This window comes from Sinohyriopsis cumingii, chromosome 5 (genome assembly GCF_028554795.1).
Source record: "Sinohyriopsis cumingii isolate HCF-2022 chromosome 5, ASM2855479v2, whole genome shotgun sequence".
Taxonomy (NCBI): domain Eukaryota; kingdom Metazoa; phylum Mollusca; class Bivalvia; order Unionida; family Unionidae; genus Sinohyriopsis; species Sinohyriopsis cumingii.
The window spans coordinates 66,755,403-66,774,327 of NC_142965.1; the positions used below are offsets into that span (position 1 = coordinate 66,755,403).

The 18,925-nt window shown below is 38.4% G+C and overlaps 1 protein-coding gene across 2 annotated transcripts in view; it reads left to right on the forward strand.

Moving 5' to 3' along the window:
• The window catches only part of LOC149799353 (von Willebrand factor D and EGF domain-containing protein-like), a 92,625-nt gene that overhangs the window by 66,537 nt on the left and 7,163 nt on the right, over window positions 1-18,925 (forward strand). The window contains exons 17-21 of one of the 2 annotated variants that reach the window (XM_089958675.1): window positions 889-1,210; window positions 1,436-1,591; window positions 2,008-2,179; window positions 2,560-2,750; window positions 3,328-3,600. In XM_089958675.1, coding sequence (XP_089814801.1) covers window positions 889-1,210; window positions 1,436-1,591; window positions 2,008-2,179; window positions 2,560-2,750; window positions 3,328-3,600 — 1,114 coding nt within the window. The remainder of the gene's footprint in view (window positions 1-888; window positions 1,211-1,435; window positions 1,592-2,007; window positions 2,180-2,559; window positions 2,751-3,327; window positions 3,601-18,925) is intronic. The other variant, XM_089958676.1, reaches the window with a different exon arrangement.

Below are 18,925 nucleotides of genomic sequence, written 5' to 3' on the forward strand. Positions count from 1 at the left end.
AACAATTGGAGGAAAATAAAACACTGACGTATCGATTTAATGTCCACATCGGTACCAAATTAAGTCCACATAGGAGATCAAAGTAATATTTTGTGTCCCATATATTACGTCGTCGGTCTTCCTTTTGGTCATGCAAAAATTGATACATAAAAACAAGCTTGATATACGAATTTATAACGTTACCATGTAATTTAAAATAGTGTTATTTAAGAATTTCGTCACTATGCGGACACTTGCCCGTGAAATACAAATCCCAACAGACAACATCCTATATTATGAAATCATCTCAGCATACAGTCCAGGAATCCAGTTTATTTATTCTCTTGTATATCCAAGATTGAGTAGCATAAGTTATTTCAATAATTCCAGTACTTCTGAAGCAAAAAAGGATTTGTCATTAATAAAGAATTGGCGGATAAAATGTTAAAATATGCATTACCATTTTACTAAATATCAAATTTATATATCTGTAAATAATATATAATTTCCGTCACTGATTTTGACTCAAAATTTGTATTTTTTATGTTGAGGCATGTACAAGTTAATTCGATTATTTGTCAATGATAGAGTGTACGGACATCAGAATGAAAGTTTTTTTTTACACATTTTGCGCACACGTTTGACTTTTAATACATAGAAACAAAAGAAAGTGAGAATTTTATTGAAGTAGTTAAATTGTGCGATTTTGGAAATAGTCCACCTATTCATCCTGAACATGCTCATTATATCTGAAAATAAAAGTAACAAAAATAGTTTCCAGCTAGCCATTCCTTTTCGTCTTCTTCATTGCCATCTTTATAATTTTCTGAAGTTGCTAAATTTATTATTATTATTATTATTATTATTATTATTATTATTATTATTATAGTGTTGTTCCTGTTGTTGCAGAGTCCCCTCCGCAAACTCATTATTCAGCCCAATGAACTTCAAGCCTACATTGTGGGATGAAGGTTCTTACCTATGTGTATGCCCGGCTGCTTTGAACACAACAACACCTCCTACCACTGCCTCTGGAGACAGGTTAACCCCACTGTGCTCCGCTAGTTTATATTTGTCGTGCACAAAGAAAGTCATAAATCAGGGCAAACTTTACTCCTGTGAGGTGAGAACGAAAAGGTCAGAAACCTCGAGAACTAAAGAGTTGGAACGGATATTCATCAAACAGAGCACGGATGCTGATCCAGTGTTCGATATTCATAGATTACAAAAGGTGATATTATATTCCACAATGACTTTATTGTAGGCTATAAAGCGATTAATATCGTAATGGAAAGTTTGGACTTCATACATAATGTAAATATTTGACAAATATGAAAATTAAACAAAATTTGAGAAACAATACAAGATAACAATTAACATGAATACTTATGATGTCTTCACGCAGCTTATTGTTGATTAAAACCGTATTGACATTCCTATCGATATTTTTTGACAGAGACAAACAAGGAATTATACCTTTGAAGAAGCATTTACCTTATGCACAATCATATTTGATGCAAATTGCACGACAATTGCCTTTGAAGGAAGCCTTCCAGAAAAAAGTAAAACGTTCAAAAATGGCTCACTTTCAAACTGTGCCCTGGATATTATGGTGAGTATATATGTACGATATGCTAAGATTCTGATCATCAAATATGAAGATTACGCTCATATGTGTCTTTGTACCATTTGTATTAGACCAAATGCCAAATGATAGATATACAAATGAATGTATAGATGGAACAGCCTTGTATACATTACCGAACAAAAATTCAAACCATTGTTATTTCTCACGGAAGTACAGAATATACATCATTTCTCCTATATAGAGAATGCGCCAGAAGGCAGAGATTGACGCTACATTTAACATTTACATTCTGAATGATTAATAGCATAACATGTTTTGCCGCTTGAGAAGGTGAATTTATACACTGACTGACATACGTGACCTTGTGAAATAATGTTGAATCCTTGATTGCAAATGTTTCGCTTTCGCTCATGTTATTATTTCAACATCGAATATTTTAGTATATTGGAGATTCTTCGCTTGCAAATGTCCACTGCGAATCCTACCGATCAGCTGTCGATGAATTAATAAGCAGAAACAGTACATACAGAGAGGCTAACCCTGGTGTAGTGAACTCATTTCGATCTACGGCATGCATTAATAATTGCAACTTTCACGGCGATTGTATCAACGGTAAGAAAGTTTAACATTGAATTATTATTTGTAACCTTGTATATATATATATTTCTTATACCATGGTTCATTTTATTTTCTGTAAGTACTAATTTATCTTTAATGCGGTAAAAACAATTTTATGAGTGTCTTCTAAGCTTACTCAAGTTGTGTGTGTCGATTTGTATGCATTTACAGCATAGCTACACGGATTTAATACCGGTTTTGTTGTTGTTTATAAATCCAACCTTTTCATAATTTTCAACCCTAAGTTTATAAATTATGCATGCCTTTAATAGTTCGCAAATGTGCTATGTAGGCCGGTAACATTGTGACTTATTTTAAAGAGACATTATTTCTAATGCAAATGAAAAATCGCAGATTTATATTGCAACTTTCAGGAACGTGCTTTTGTCACGAGTCCTACATTGAAGAGGATTGCTCTGTGTCTCTAAATGTCTACCCTGACGTAGATGACACTTTCAGTGGGGGATTATGCAAGAGAGAGGATGAGGACTGCTGTGGCGACAAAACAATATACGGAATACATTTTGTGGAAGGAATAACCAAGCAAAAATCTGAACGCTTCCAGGTAAACGTTCCACAAACATAAACCTTATAGTTTTAAAATTACTAGACAAATGTGCATGCCGAACACAGCTAAAAAAAATTGGTGACAACAATGGAAATGTTGGAAACTTCACATTTCAGGCTGATAAATATCTATATGCTCACATACAGGTAAATATCAATTTTGCATCTACGATTTTATGTACGTTAATTGCATTTATGAACGCACAAACACTGTATTGATATCAGTCAGTACAGAGTGCATTTTTCTTTTCCTTTAGCTGTACGACTTGTACGAATTTCATTACACAGCTAGGAAATAGATTTTCTTTCCAGTAGGTATCCATTTTGCTCTTTTTTTAAGGTTTTGGTTCTGCCTTATTTTATTGCCTATTTCAAAAGTGAAACAATGAAGTAAGAATTTATTAAAGGCATTTCTGCTGCATATTCATGCATTCAGTACTTTTGTACATTTGAATATATAGATGAGAGTTCGACAATTGCATCGGATAGTCATGGTTCTGATAGTGATATCTACAATCTAGTTTGAATAATCCTAAACAAAAGAGTCAATTTCTACCTAATATTTTATTTTGCAGAGGTATGCTGATGGGACAGAGACAGTCCTGGAAACGATCAGCAGTAACATTACCGTTAAGAACAAATACGAGGGTACAATTAACGTACCATGTTATTCAAGAAAACAACGTTCAACCGATTCTAGAAATATTATCCAAACATTCGTCTCAGGAGTTCGAGTATACTTGACGAATGATGGAAGGAACTATGGTTCCCCTCAGGCCTACTTTATATATGACTCCAGATGCCAGGGTGTTGTCAATGCATCAAATGGACACGCATTCTATCTTATGGTAAGTATGCATCATGGAGAATTCGTACCTGAGTATATCAGCCGACAGCATGCATGATGGCGCGTACAATAATTATAAATATCTCAACGTTTCAGAAGCATTAATGTTATGACTGGTGTGGTAAAGAAGCAGCAGGGGGGGGAATCCCACAACTTTTAGAAGCCTCCAAACGCCGAAATAAGCCCTTTATAAAAACGCGTTAACGCTTGTAAACGCAATTGTCGCCGTTTTGTTGTCGTCGTCCCCAGTAGGGGGGCTCACCAACAACTTACAAACGTCGAATACGATGACTAACCTTACGCTGTTGTTGTAGCCGTTGTTGCTGCGTTTTGTTGTCGCCGCCCCCTCTGCTGCTCTCTATCTGAAAATCGTATCTAACCCGACTCGAGGATATAAATTAAAAATTGCTTATATTAAATAATGGTACACTCGGAATCTTTCACAGCCAGGTTGTCTAGGGAGCGAGCAGAAGCACTTAAAAATATATCCCGGTGAAGGAAAAGTTTAAAAAGATGTGCAGTTACAACAACAAGCACAAGCTGAGTACGCAGCTGAAGCAAAGGAGCTATTTCAACCCGTCACTGCGGCCACTGAAAAGGTTTTAACTGCTATTAGGGACCCCGAAGAAAAAAGAAGTCTTGTTCAAGTATTGCGAGAAGAACCAGCGCTGCAACCTGCTAGACGAAAAATAATTGATCTCCAATCGAGATTTACCCCCGAGGGTATAAAAAAGATTGAGGAATTAGGAGCTGCTCACAGTAGAAGGTATACTTTTGGTAGGCTTGCTGCCGAAAATTATCAGCGTAGGGATCAATATTTAAAACCCGAGTATGTCAAAAATGTAAAGATACTTGGGGTGACTGGTTGTATAAAATAGCTACAAACGACTACACCATAGATAAAGAAGATATTGATTATCCATTTTTGTTAATGGGTTGAGAGGATATTATGAAGCACAACAAGAGCAGCAAAAAATAACGCGTCAGCAGCAACTGGAGGAAAAAAAATGAACAGCAAAATTTAATACGAGAGCAAACAAAACAAGAAAAACAAGAGAAAAAACAACAAGGAAAGAAACGTCAACCTTCCTCCCGCGACAGGAAGACCTTTCACTTCCTGCGCCTTTGCAACAAATAGAGAAACAAAACGAGGAAGACACAAAGAAACACCAGGAACAATAACAGTGACACACACAGATGTGTCTGATATATCTCCGCCGCCGTCAACACTTCTTGATTAGACTCGTTCACTTCGTCCCCCTCCCCCATCCGAATAAGCATCTTCACCGCCAACATGGCTCTCCCCGCATCCGGAAGCTAGTTCATCTGATCCATATGATGTGTTGTTTGGTCTGCTACCGCCATCTCCTCCCCGACGGTCTGAAATATCTACGCCGGGTAAAAAATCTCAACCTATTCTTACTTCTACCTTGCGGAGACAACGGAAATCGGATGAGACTAATCAAGGTCCACCGCCTACTGGCAGCGGTTTTGGAATAGATTGCCCTGATAATATTTTCAATGATGTGTTCCGGCTAGAAGTTCTTATCGGAGGAAGACGTGCCAGAAACAACTCCCCGGAAATAATTAATGAGGCCTCTGATATTTGTCGGAGATTATTTCAAGGTGGTGTTATGGATGCTCACATATATCAAGAACTCGTCGATGAGCTTGTTGATAGTGACTAGGGTTAAAGCGATTAGATACATGACAGCAGACATACACCTGTACAGATTAGAGCAGTAAACTCACGATTACCAATTTATAGAACAACTTACGTAGACGGACTTGGCGATACCGCTCAAAGATTATTTGCAGGATTAGCACCAAAATTGGGCCCTCATGCAAAACAATTATCAATGAAAGCGATTAATATTGTTGGTGAAAAAGCTCCTGGCGCAATTGTTGGCGCTGCTGGCAAGGCACTCTCGGCAATCAAAGAAAGACTAGCGCGACTAATGAGACGCAAACCGGTGAAATTACCAACCACCGAAACCATGTCCGCGAATGTAAATAAAATAATAAACCAAGTCGCAATCCAAAAACTAGAGGCTCTGGAATCTGACGCGCAAAGAAATATTACAGTAAATTTAATAGCAGGAACATCCATTTGAAATCACAGGCAGTAGTATAAAATGTTCAAACTGATATCCGATACAGCATTCAATATAGATGAGCTGGTCGAGCGAGACAGATCGGTGCGTGATTATCAATTTTATTCCTACTATGCACGAGATCCAAATCAGCGCGGGCGTATTGAACTTCAAGTTCATGATACAAGTAGATATTTCTTGCCATCTGAGGCGTTTATTGAAGTAGAAGGTAACCTTAAAAAAGCGGATGGTACTAACTACGGCGCCAATGACCAAGTTGGGTTTGTCAACAACGGGATGGTGGTGTTGTTTGATAGCGCCGCATACATGATTGATGGGAAAAATATCGAAACAATTCAGAATGATATTGATGTTGCCACAGCAATAATTGGTCTAACAAGATATTCTGATGACTTTACAAGGTCATCTGGTCCATCAATGATGTTTGCCAAGGATATCACATATAGCGCTGATCATATTCAGTATGGCTATAAGAAGACCAAAAAATAATGCGAAGAATGCCGACGTGGAGGCGGTAGTTATAAATCCTAACGCGACTTACAACTTGGGATTTGCAACGCGCCGAGCAATGCTGTCAGGGGATACCAGAAATTTTTCATGCGCGATTCCACTCACTCACATCTTCGGATTTTGCAGAGATTTCCGAAAGGTCATCTTTGGAGCTAAACATACAGTTATGCTTCATAGAAAAGGCCACGACAATGATGCAATCTGGCGAGGAGCTGGTGCTGCTGATGCTGGTATGGTAACAATAACGAAACTTTCACTGTGGATGCCAGTGCTAACTCCGTCAGTCACAGAAGAGCCGCAATTGCTCTCTTTTATGAATCAAGGTGGTAAATTACTGCTAACATGGCTTACAGTGACCACAGACACCGTCTCAAGTCGAGTCAGGGATGTGTTTACTTGACATATAGCATCACATCAAGGAGTTTCTGCGCCACGACATATCTTTATTGCGCTGCAGGATGTTTCCCGGACGGGTAATCAACTAAAGTCTCATATGATATTTGACAAACTTGACGTTACTGAGGTTTCGCTGAGAATAAACGGTCAACAAGAACCATCCGAAGATATATCACTGAGTTATACAAATAACCATGTGGCGCGCGCATATCATCGTTGGCTGACATTCTTGGCGCGTAACCTAAATATAGATACTGGCATGCAAATATCACAGCTTGATTTCACAAACTTGTATCCGATTTATTACTTTTCGCTGGAGCATCTTGACTTATCCAAGCAGTCTGTTGTTGATATTCACTTCCGAGCTCGTGTCGGAGCGTTACCAGTCCCCGATCCTGCTCATGCAGCTGTTCACGGGGATTACAGAGCAATCGCGGTAATACTCTGGCCGAATGAGAATCTTTGATGCACCAGTAGAAAACATGTAATATTTTCAAAAACATGTAAAAAGCAGCGAGTAGGACAATTAGATCGATCACGTTAATTATAAAAATGTCATACAGTAACGTTAATGTCACTCTGACTCCTGGTCAGGCCAAGAAATTACAATCGAAGAACACGAGCACATGTGGGACAAAAATAACACTAAAACATGATCAAATCGCTAATGGTAGTCCAAACAAACTGTCATTAACTAAAACACAACTTAACCATTTTAATAAGCAAGCGAAAACTGGGACTCAACTTGATTTTTCTCCAGCCGCGGTCAAGAACATGGTTAAAACTGGCGGTATATTTCCTCTTCTCGCGGCAATAACAGCGTTGATAGCCGCTGCTGCCCCAGCTGATGCCAGAGCCGCCGCGTTAGGAGCTGTTGGAACCGCTGATGGAATGACACTAAAGAAAGCCACAGGGAAAGGATACAAAAAAGGTACGCGGGCTAAGACTTCCAGGAACTCCACCATCATGGTACCCAAAACAGTTTTGAAAGCACAAAGTGTTTCTACTCCTATGTCCAGTTTTGATTTGCTCGATGCTGTTAAACAATTAAATATAAAAAATTTCAGAGGCGTCTTTATGCGAGATCAATTACCACAACAACCGAATAATCCAGAAACCGGAATTATTAATCTTGATAACAGCGATGGTCCAGGAAATCACTGGGTTGCTTACGCGATCGATCCACGTGGAATTATCTATTTCGATTCGTATGGGTTAGCACCGCCAGTTGAATTTCTCCAATATACAAAAGACGTCTCCGCGTCAGGGACGAAAGTTTGGTACTCAACGCTGCCAACACAAACACTGACCGATCTTCCGATATATGGTCAACAAGTATTAAATGTTCTTGATGCGATATCAGCGTCAACCAAACCACCTCACAAAGTTGTGCACGAGTATACCACGGGTCGATTTAAACAGTTTCCAATCAAATAATGGTTGATATTTACGGAAGATCTCTCCTCAACAGAAAAGTGAAGGGCACCGACGTGGATTTATCAAAATATGCGACTAAAGATGAAATCGATAATCTTTTAAGTCTGACTGGAATAGACCCAGATGAGGTTGTTATTTTTCAGGACCGACACGGAAAACTAAAAACCAGTGATATCAAATGGCATGAAATAATTCGTAGGGTTATTGGAGCCACTCCGGGTAACATCCCTATGTTCACTGATAGCAAAAAAGTCAGAGATTCACTGATATCAATTGCGGCGCTTCGAGATGATACGCAAAAAGCTGCAGGGGAACGTGTAAAAAAGACCGGTGATACAATGACAGGTGAACTCAGCATGAACGGTAACAAAATAGTGGTTTTAAGAGATCCAACATCCCCGGAAGATGCCGCAAACAAACAATATGTTGACGCCATTGACGGTAAACTAACCACGTTGCTGGCCGAGTATGACAAGCACGTAGACGCGTTTACAAGACTTCGTAGAAACTTTCAAAAAACCGATGAGCCTGCAGATAAGTTCTTTGGAACTTCTCCCGTCATTGATATGAAACTTTCTAATATCAAGACCAACATTGACACGATCAAACAAACACAGCAAGATATCGTAGCGGGGATTCATGATATCGTTAACAAAACCAGTTTGACTAAAGTCCCCACTGGAGTTACTCCCGGGCATATTGCCAACATAGTATACACGATATCATCTGGATTTGCAACATGGTCTAAACAAAATAATACTATCAAATATAAAGCAACAGTCACTGGAGTGTATAGACTGTCTGTGTTCAGTGCCGCTAAATTTACAACATATCCCTGGAGATACTCCACCGACATGTTTTCCGTATTAAACAAGGGAACCGATGAAACATTTATACTGGAGGCAGATGATAAGAAATTACCGCAACATCTTACTGGTGGTGTTTGGAATTTGTAGCTGAAACACCTCAATTGTTTACTGCTTAATATAATAAAATGGCGCTAATGAAGGAGGCATCAACGACAACACTGGATGCTCAGCAATATAGATATGATCAAGTACGCGAATGGCAGAGTTAAAAAATACCATCAACGAATGCACAGCAAAGGTAAAAAAATACAAGCGGCGTGTAACCATGTTGGACACAATAGTGTATTCAGTGTCCGCGTTAGTTACATCCACAGGAGTATTATTATCAGCGCTAACACCAGTGACAACTGCAATCGCGGTCACAATTACAGTTTCAACATCAACGACAATTGCAGGAGTTGCTAATATTATCGCGAAAAAAATATCTTCATGTGCGCTAACAAAATTGCACGAATATGAAAAGTTAAATAACGCGGCCACGAGCGCCTACTCAAAATTGTCGTCGCTGATATCATCCAGTCTCGATGATACAACAATATCAGATTCCGAATTTGCGCAAATGGCAAAGATGTATGAAGAGTACACCAGTCATTTGAAGCGACAAAAGATAAATAACAATGTCAGCGACATCGACGGAATTGCTTCAACAGATAATCGAAAATACAAGACCGAAACGAACTTCTTTTATAAAAGTAACCTCAACTAGACCAGAAATTAGTATTAATTTTCCAACTGCGATTCCAATAAACGAGATCGCGTTAGCACAATTACGAGTATATCACAGTTGGCCCAATACCAGATCAAGATCGTTTGGTGGATTGCCAGCAAATAATTCACTGGTATTTGCATGTAAAAATAAACCCGATGGCACGCCAGACTGGAATGTCGTTGGGTTACCAACCGGGTCTTATCAAATCGAAGAAATCAATGAAGAATTACAACGTCCAATAAAAAATATCACAACAAAGGAATCTAAAATAACAATAACCGTTCATGAGCCAACGCTGCCTTCTGCCATCGAAATAAGCACCCCAGACTACGCCGTGGATATATATAATAGTTCGATCAGAACAGTGTTAGGATGGCCTGAAGTCGCTCCACTGGAAGCTCCACCGTTACCTGGTGAACCTATAAAGGCTGATTATACCTCCGAGAAAAAATCGTATCATGATTATATCCCAAAATATGAAAATAATCCGCTATGGAAAGGCATAAATACAAAACCGGATAATAGAAAAATAATTTTTAATCAGGATGGTTCGATATTTCAGTGGCATTATGGATCACCGTTGCGGCCGTATATTGAGGAAGATATCAAAATTACTTTTGAAGATATTAGTCGCGAGCATAAAACACAACAAAAATAAATTACGTCAATTATTTACTGAGTATCTCCTTGATACGTCGTCAGCAAAAAACGAAATTATTAAGCAAATTGAAATATTAAATCAGCTTGTATTTGATATGGAAACCGTTTATTGATCTATTATGCGAGGAGCACCGAATTTTAAGCCTCCCGGGTATAACGCAGACGAACTCAAAAAGTCCGTCACCGACCTCATCAATGAGTTCTTTGATGACAGACTCGCACAATACAGAAAATCACTACCGGAGCCAACTATCCTCAGACACAACAATAGCCCAACCGGAGAAGGCCGGCATGTATCCCCGGGCATCGTAAATATAACTGAAGTGGTCGCAGTCAATCTTGTGTGTGATGTCATTGATGGCAGTTACAGCACGGACACGACAGTATCAAATCAAGCCCAGCAAGGATTTGTTCTTTATTCATTTACTCCGAAAGATGTACCACCTGGATATCTAATCGTGCATAAGCCGATCAATCCGGTCTATCTACGATGTCACAATCCGTGGCTGACCAGAATAAATTTCGTGCTGACAGACCAACAGTACATATTAGTCTGCTAGTGAAATCGTAAAACGATTTTCGGTCTTAGGACTTTTAATCCTAGGGATTTTCAGTCTTAAAAATTAATTTTATTTTATATTTTCTGCAACGCTGGCAAAGTCACTGAAATTTATAGGGTAATTACTTGTAAAAATCACAGAAATCGACCAATTTCTCAATTTGGAATGGTAATTTACTAGCAAAAATCATGCGAATTTAGTAAAAAGCAAAAACATATATATTTTTACTTTAAGGCCGAAAATCGTTTACGATTTCACAATTAATCAAGCAAGTATTATATAATGTTTCACCGCGTGAAATGTTTCATACATAATAAAGAACTTCTTGATGAACCTGTCAGTGTTGGAAAAGTTACCTCGGAAAAAATAATTATTGATGAATACGGTAATGACGATTTTATACTGACTGATACGCAACTACAGCGACTAAAAAAAGATTATATAGTGATCGCGCATTCCGGTATACATCAAATTTTAGAATATATACGCGTATTTAGATCTTAGATTAGATTTATATGTACCACCACATAAATGTTTTCGTGTATGACAAACAAGCGCTTGAGCAAGCAGTTAGGGCTGCATTTGCACAAGAAGAATTTAACGTTAAATTTATTATTGACGAATACGGAGACGAAGATTTCTTACTAACACAGCAACAGTTAGATAGTCTCAGACGCGAGCATATTATTTCAATTGTGTGCGACAGAGATCAAATTCTCACTTTTGCATTAAGCCCAACCGACTAAGGAAAATATTATCTAACTCGGACTGAAAAAAATATACCGTCTTTTTTTTACTTTCAATTTCATTTCCAAGTACTTGACTTCTAAGTAAATCAAGGTGAGGTATTTACTTCCTTGACTTCGTTATCGTTGACTTCGTCAAGGGACATACAACTCATTAATCTCCTTAAACGAGTATTTATTATCTTTTTTGTTTCATACTCTTGAGCTAATTCCAACCTAATTTTTTTCAATTGCACGACACAATGATACAAATGCATTTATTTGTATTTCTTCTACTGTAGTCAGCGATTTATACAAATTGTTCTGAATTCTTTTTATAAATCGATACTAAGCAGGAAGACTATAACGCCCTGCGCATTTCGCTTCATGTAGTGATTCAAAATCAGACATAATTGTTTCAGGATTTAGTGATATATTAAATCCGCGCTCTTGTAATTTTTTTAATATAACAATCACATCATTGATATTTTCGTAATTCATATAAATAATATTATATATTTAAAAGAAAAAAAAGCCCACCACATCTCCTTGAGTCTCTAGCTTATCAAATGATAGGCTACCAAACTCAGGACCGGAAACACAACCCCCATGTGAGCCCCTAACCTGTCAAATAACAATCTAGAAAGCCCAGAGGGTGTGTTTGCGAGAGACGAGACATTTCCCATGTTGAACCTCTAGTTTACCCAAATGATATGCTAGCAGGTACACATAGGGACAGTACAACATATAGTATTTACATGTATTTACCTTTGTAAAGCTTCTAAAGTGCCACCGCATCTTAACAAGCTTACAGTAGGACAGTACAACATATAGTATTTACATGTATTTACGTTTGTAAACTCCTAAAGTGCCACCGCATTTTAGCAAGTTTACGGTAGGACATAGTATTTACACTCTTACACATAGTATTTACATGTACTTACAGTAGGACATAGTGTAGTAATTAAGGACGGCACAGACAGATACGGGGTTATATTCTACGCTCAACAAAGTTGCACACCCTCCCCCAAAGTCAATCCCGCGGAGTGCAAAATGTCACCCCGTCAGGGTGATAACGCGGAAAGTTGTGCAACTTTGTTGGATTTCGAAACCCCGTACATAATTCGGACGCTATAGTATATAAACCGATAAACCGATTTTATCTGTGAAAAAAATATTATTTATTATACACCCGCCCGTGTTGACAGTTTTTGATAAAGTAACCTTGACGAAGTCAAAGGGGAAGTAATTGGAGATGATTTACTTCCGTGTTGTGATCGTATAGGTAACACGGAGAACCGTTTACCCGTTTGTAGTATATATCGTTACAGTTAACAAGTTCTGAACTAAATTTAAATTCTGAACTGGATTTTAAACAGTGAATCTAAATTTTAACACAGAATTCGAAAAATACCTGCACACGTAAACGAGGAAGTATTATAGACTGTGACGCAATTGTAAAAAAAATAATTGTGTACAGCTCTGGGTATTGCACAATTTCAAGGAGTGTTGCGCAATCACCTTGACAAAGGGAGGGAACTAATTGGATGAGATATGCTTAACGGAGTTATCTCCCTTTTTTGCATTAAAAAGGATTATAGTGAAGTACCTAACAATAATGAAAAACAATTTTTTGACTATATTTTTTGATATGGCGGATTTGTATATTTTTTCTGCGACTTTTCGTACTGAGGGTTCACAAATATCAAAATACTTGGCTGCTGAGTTCATTAAGTGAAATATTTTTTCTTCACTGGTACTTATGCTGAAAGATTTAACTGCCCTAGACTCTCTCTTCCCCCAGCATTCCCACGTGCAACATTTTGGCGTTGTGTGATAGCCTGCAAATTTTGAAGAGAATTATCAAGTTTGTTGTTGTTAATATGATCAACTACAAGATCGTCTTTGATCTCTCCAGAGAAACACTCGATCACGACCCTGTGATTATAATAATGTTACTTTCCAACAGTAAATCTAAGATAACTAGAATTACCAACATCAACAACTGGTTTTTTCAACCTGCAATTTGTGACTATTCCATCACGATTCGCTTCGTAGTTATCAATGATAGGATGTGAGACAAATTCTTGGCTCATTTATATATATAATATATTTGTCTAATTTAAAAATTTGTCTGAAAACTTAGTTATATAATCGCGTTAACATTTCAGAGCAACATCGTTATTTCTTTTTTGTTATAGTATCTCTTAAGTTCATGGTATCATTTTCCTCCGCAACTTGCACATAACTGTGTTTTATCTCTGACCCCAACACCACATCGCAGGCAGGGCATTGGTCCTAAACTTCCCCTTTGGACGCTTTGGGAATGTGTCCCACATAATTCTTTTCTGCAGGATTTATTACAAGGAATTACGGATCCAACTTGAAACCACTTGCACCGGTTCATTCTATATATAATATTTCTTATTTAAATGTTTGTCTTAAATAAATATGGAGGAGTTTGAAAGATTATCTGCCATTGGCACCGGGAAAGCTTTTAGATTCGATCTTGACAGACTAACCCCTGACTCGCGGAGACGAGCCCTGACTGATCTGTTTGATATTATCAGGAATGCCAAAAAAGAATTTCGTAACGACGGTGCATCTCACGTATGGTCCACATTTAAAATTATACGCAACACTGACTCTGTCAATGTTGACTCTGTCATGGATGCTACAATGAATGATGCACGAGCGAAAACAATTATTAATTATCTATTTGATAATCAGAAATATTTGTTCAGAATAAAATTTATTGTGCAAGCAGATTCCGATACGTGGATTATCCGTGACAAAAATGACCCTGTCCTTGCTAATGGAAAAACCATTCTGCTAAGTAAAGATTCCAAACCAGGAATGCTGACTGGGATTGATAAACCATATCACGCTCGAGCGTATACTGTGACCGCGGTCATTTATGGAATCTATCCGATAAAAAAACCAAAAATCAATAAACTCACCCGATGAGATTGTCAAGGCTAAATTGTGTAGCCGAGCGAGTAATGGAACATTTTAAAAATGCGATTAGGGGAAATGGTCTAACTGATTTAAGACGTTCCAAGATAGAAGCGAGGGCTGAAAAGGTCAATGATACAGGAGCATCAATAAACGATGTTGCCGAGCTAGAAAAAGCATTAAGATTTCACATAACCGTAACAACGATAGGAAGTATTATACAAATCAAAATATAATCGATCTGGAGCGCCAATAAATATCATTGATCATAACGCTTACGCTCGGTTACGATATTTCCGCGGGATCGTGTTGTGAAATATTATTCATGAAATATATTTGATTTTCTTTATCAAATAAGTAAAGATGATCCTGTGTCTATGTGGTTGTTTAAAAGTTCCGAAGATGGCGAGTATGATCAATTTGTAAGACCCAGTGGTGAATTATACCGGACGGAATCTCTGCAACAACAAATGCAAAAACTCGCAGAGAAATATTCAGAAAACACTGAGCAGTTATTAACTAATTGTTTTACAGTTCCAAGTGTTGCCGCTCACACCGCAAGAGAGAGACATTCGTGGAGACCAACCCGAAGTGAGTTTCTCGAAGACATACAACTGAGTTGTGTCGAGTATGGACACGGCGGTTTGTGGAATACCGAGTATGACCACAGCGAGATGATTTCCGTGGATATGATTGCGTGTTATCCGGGAAGCTTTCTCGGGATGGGCGAGTGTAAAGAATACTTTAAAAGATTTGGACATCCCACGAACTCGATGACACCAGTTGCTATAAACGGTCCTTTGCCCGATTTTCCCCAGACAGGATTTGCTCGTGTGACGTCGTTTGAATTTGCTAAAGAGCTTCATCCGTGCTGTTATGTTTGGTTTGGCAGATACTTTAGTGTTGGGCGCCAATAGTGCTATTGCGATATATGCTTGACAGCCGAATACTGGTATCGATGACAGTCAGTGAAGTAATCATATCATATCGACCGCAGACCTCAGTTTGGTTACCAACACCGGAGCGTATCAGTCTCGATGAAGTCATTGAAGAATATGCACGAGAGTCCAAATACTCCCATGGATGTCATTGTCGGTGAGGCTCCTAAAGTTCTTAAGATTAAACTCAGCAATAGTGAAAAACAGCAAATGATCTCGGTAGAAGAATAATCGGTAAATTTACTCAAGGTGGCGCATATGATCATAAACTACACCATTCACGATTGATTATCGATGAAGCTGAATTGAATTTTATAATTGCTGATGCCGCTGCGAGAAATATATTTTGAAATCGGGAGGACGCGCTCTTGTCCGACCGGAAAAAGTTAGGCACATTTGTAAGTTATATTAATGGAGAATCACCTCAATACACACATTTAAGGTCTTCGATGCTGGCTTATGTTTCTATAAATTTGCTATCAATGATAAATCGATTTTCCAACACCGCAGTTAGAGTTGCAACGGATTCATTTTATATCAATAAAAGATATTCAGAATCACTGGCTCGTTTTACAAGCACTGATGAATCATGGAGTTCGTGGAGAATAAAAAAGGAAATGTTACATGGATATTGTGAATCCGCTGATGTTGAAATTAAGGATGATTATTGCAAATCAGAATTATTAGAAATGTCGAATGCACCATCTGTGTATGATCCAATCACCAGACATAAAACCGTTTATTTGAACGGACCGGGTGGTTCTGGTAAGACAACTCGAGCGATTGAATTATTTCGAAATTCAGATATGATTGTGCTAACACCTAAAACAGACTCGCCAGGGAGATGAAACAACGAGGAGTTAATTCTTGTACTTATCACAGTTTTTTTCAAATACAGCGGTGGTATATGGACTTCAGATCGAATGGGAATAAAGTATATTCCTGGGAAAATAATTTGGGATGAGATATGCACAGTGTCGTTAGATATATTAAACTTGTTCCTGGATTGGCTGCTAACAAAAATACAGCTGTGATAATGTGCGGCGATCACGGTCAGCCACCACCTTCTGTTGGTCCATCTCCGCATTTATGGTTAAAAGATTTTGTTGATTATTATGAAGAAGTGTCTGATGATCATAGAGCACTTGATGCAACGTTGAAGGAATTTAAAACATTAATCAGATTACAACCGAATAAAATTCAATGTGAAATTATGCGCGAGATGATTCCTGAAACTTCAATGAGCGACTTTTGGAAAACGTGGAAACCAGACGATTTGATAGTGGCAAGTAGAAAGATAGTCAGAGACACACTGCAACAGCAGTTATTTCAATTACAACAAGAAAAGTTTCCAATGTTGCCAGTGCCGTTCTGTTATAGACCAGCTGATACTCGGTTACAGAATATAGATGGTGATATTTCTGGGAACTTGACAGAGTCAAGGAAACTGAATTTAGGATTGAATGATATTGTGTTAGTTGATATTAATGCTGTCAAAGACGCACTGCGCATGAACAAATCCCCGTGGACGTTAGGATACGCAATGACGATACATTCATCTCAAGGACTAACTATCAGTGATACAACTATCTGGATCGTTGATGATCGAATCGAGTGATCAAACTTGGTTTACTTATCTGTATCCAGAGTCAGAACAATGTCTCAACTGCGAAGAATTGTCTTGGAAGAGTCAATGGCTGATAATAATGAAAACAACAGTGACATAATATAAAAAAATTAGCCGGTTACAAACAGAGTGACAAAAAAAATAATCGCGATTTCGACCTTGATGTTGAATTTATCATGACACTGAAACAACAGCAGAATAATCATTGTGCGAGCGTGCGAGCTGTAATTGTATAATGATGTGGCAGTATTCGAGTCCAAGACAATTCACCGTAGACAGAAAAGATAATAGTCGCGGTCATACACAACAAAATGTGATGCTGACCTGTCTTGAGTGTAATCGACGTACGGGTGCTAGTTAAGTGATCGGGGTGGTAATTGTGTCTTCGGGAATTACTTGTAATTGCTCACGTGTGAATCCAGCCTGTAGATTGCTGGTCTACCAGTGGATCTAGTTATGTTAGACATCTTGTGTGCGGTAATACTCCAGATAGGATCAGTCGCTCTTTTTTTACCGCCTTCAAGTTCACCTGGTTCATATAAATATCTCACAGTGACATCACCCAATATTGGTTGTGCCGAAAAACCACGTCGTTGCACAGGTATATGTTTTTTAGTGACCGCGATGGCAGGTTTCATATTGGTTGTTCGAGTAATTTCATTATTTAGCGCAGCTATCACGCTTGGTAATCTTGCAACCCATTCGCGTGATCTCGTATCCTGAATGAATTCCTTCGCGTATTGATATCCAAATAACCGCTCAGCAAGTGTTCTATTAAATCGCTCAACAACTGAATTGCAGTATGTCCTCGTCTGATGGTGACGTTATGTTGCTTCATCAGCGATGATACTCCACCCTAAAATTCTTTGCCAGGATCAACTTGTAGCAGCTGTGGCCATCGTATACCACCTCGTTGATAAAATCGTTCAAACGCAGAAGCAACCACGGATGCTGTTTTAGTTGCTAACGGTTCCGCATCTTTGTATCTACTTGCAACATCAACTACAGTTAACGCGTACTTGTATGTTCGGCGACGAATGGTATCATGTGGTAGAAATAATATATCAGCTTGATGAACTTCATTTGGCACACTAACATAAAAATGTGCAAAGTGAATTTGTTTAGGGGTGGTTGGTAAATTTGCCATATTGCCTGTTTGGATAACTAATTTTTAGAAGTATCACGTGTGACATTTTCTGCACTGGCGAGCTTGCCGATTGCTGCGCTACCTCTCCAGTATCCTCTTGGGGAATAATAAATCGACTCCATTATAATTAATTACCAGCACCTAATACAAGCTTAGATTTCATTGCAGATTTTATTAACCAGCTAGCTAACTTTTCTTTGAAAGATTTATCAGTGATGGCATTTAACGCGTGAATTAATTTCACATCCGCGAGATGCCTATCTTGTAGATCCTTACTTCGGTAAGCTACATCATGGACATGACATGCTTTATCGATAGCATTTATCGGATACTCACCTGGATTGGGTTGATTTAAGGGATCAAGCCTGATATCAAGTCGGGTTCCAGGACCACAGTAATTTTATCCTGGGAGATGTTTTTCTCCTGGGTATTTAGCCCACGGAGTTCCGGGTAATTTTCCTAACTTGGCTGCAATATCACCGCCTCGCTTTTTGTTTCGGCGCTCCACCTGACGGAATAAATTTAAATTTCTTTGTACCACATCGTTCACACTTGCCTGTAAGCGCTTGTCGATTATTTTTTGTTGTAGTGGTTGTTATGTCTGCAGTTGGGGTACGTGCTTTACATTTCACACAATATAGATCCATATTATTTTATAATATATCTAATGGAGATCACC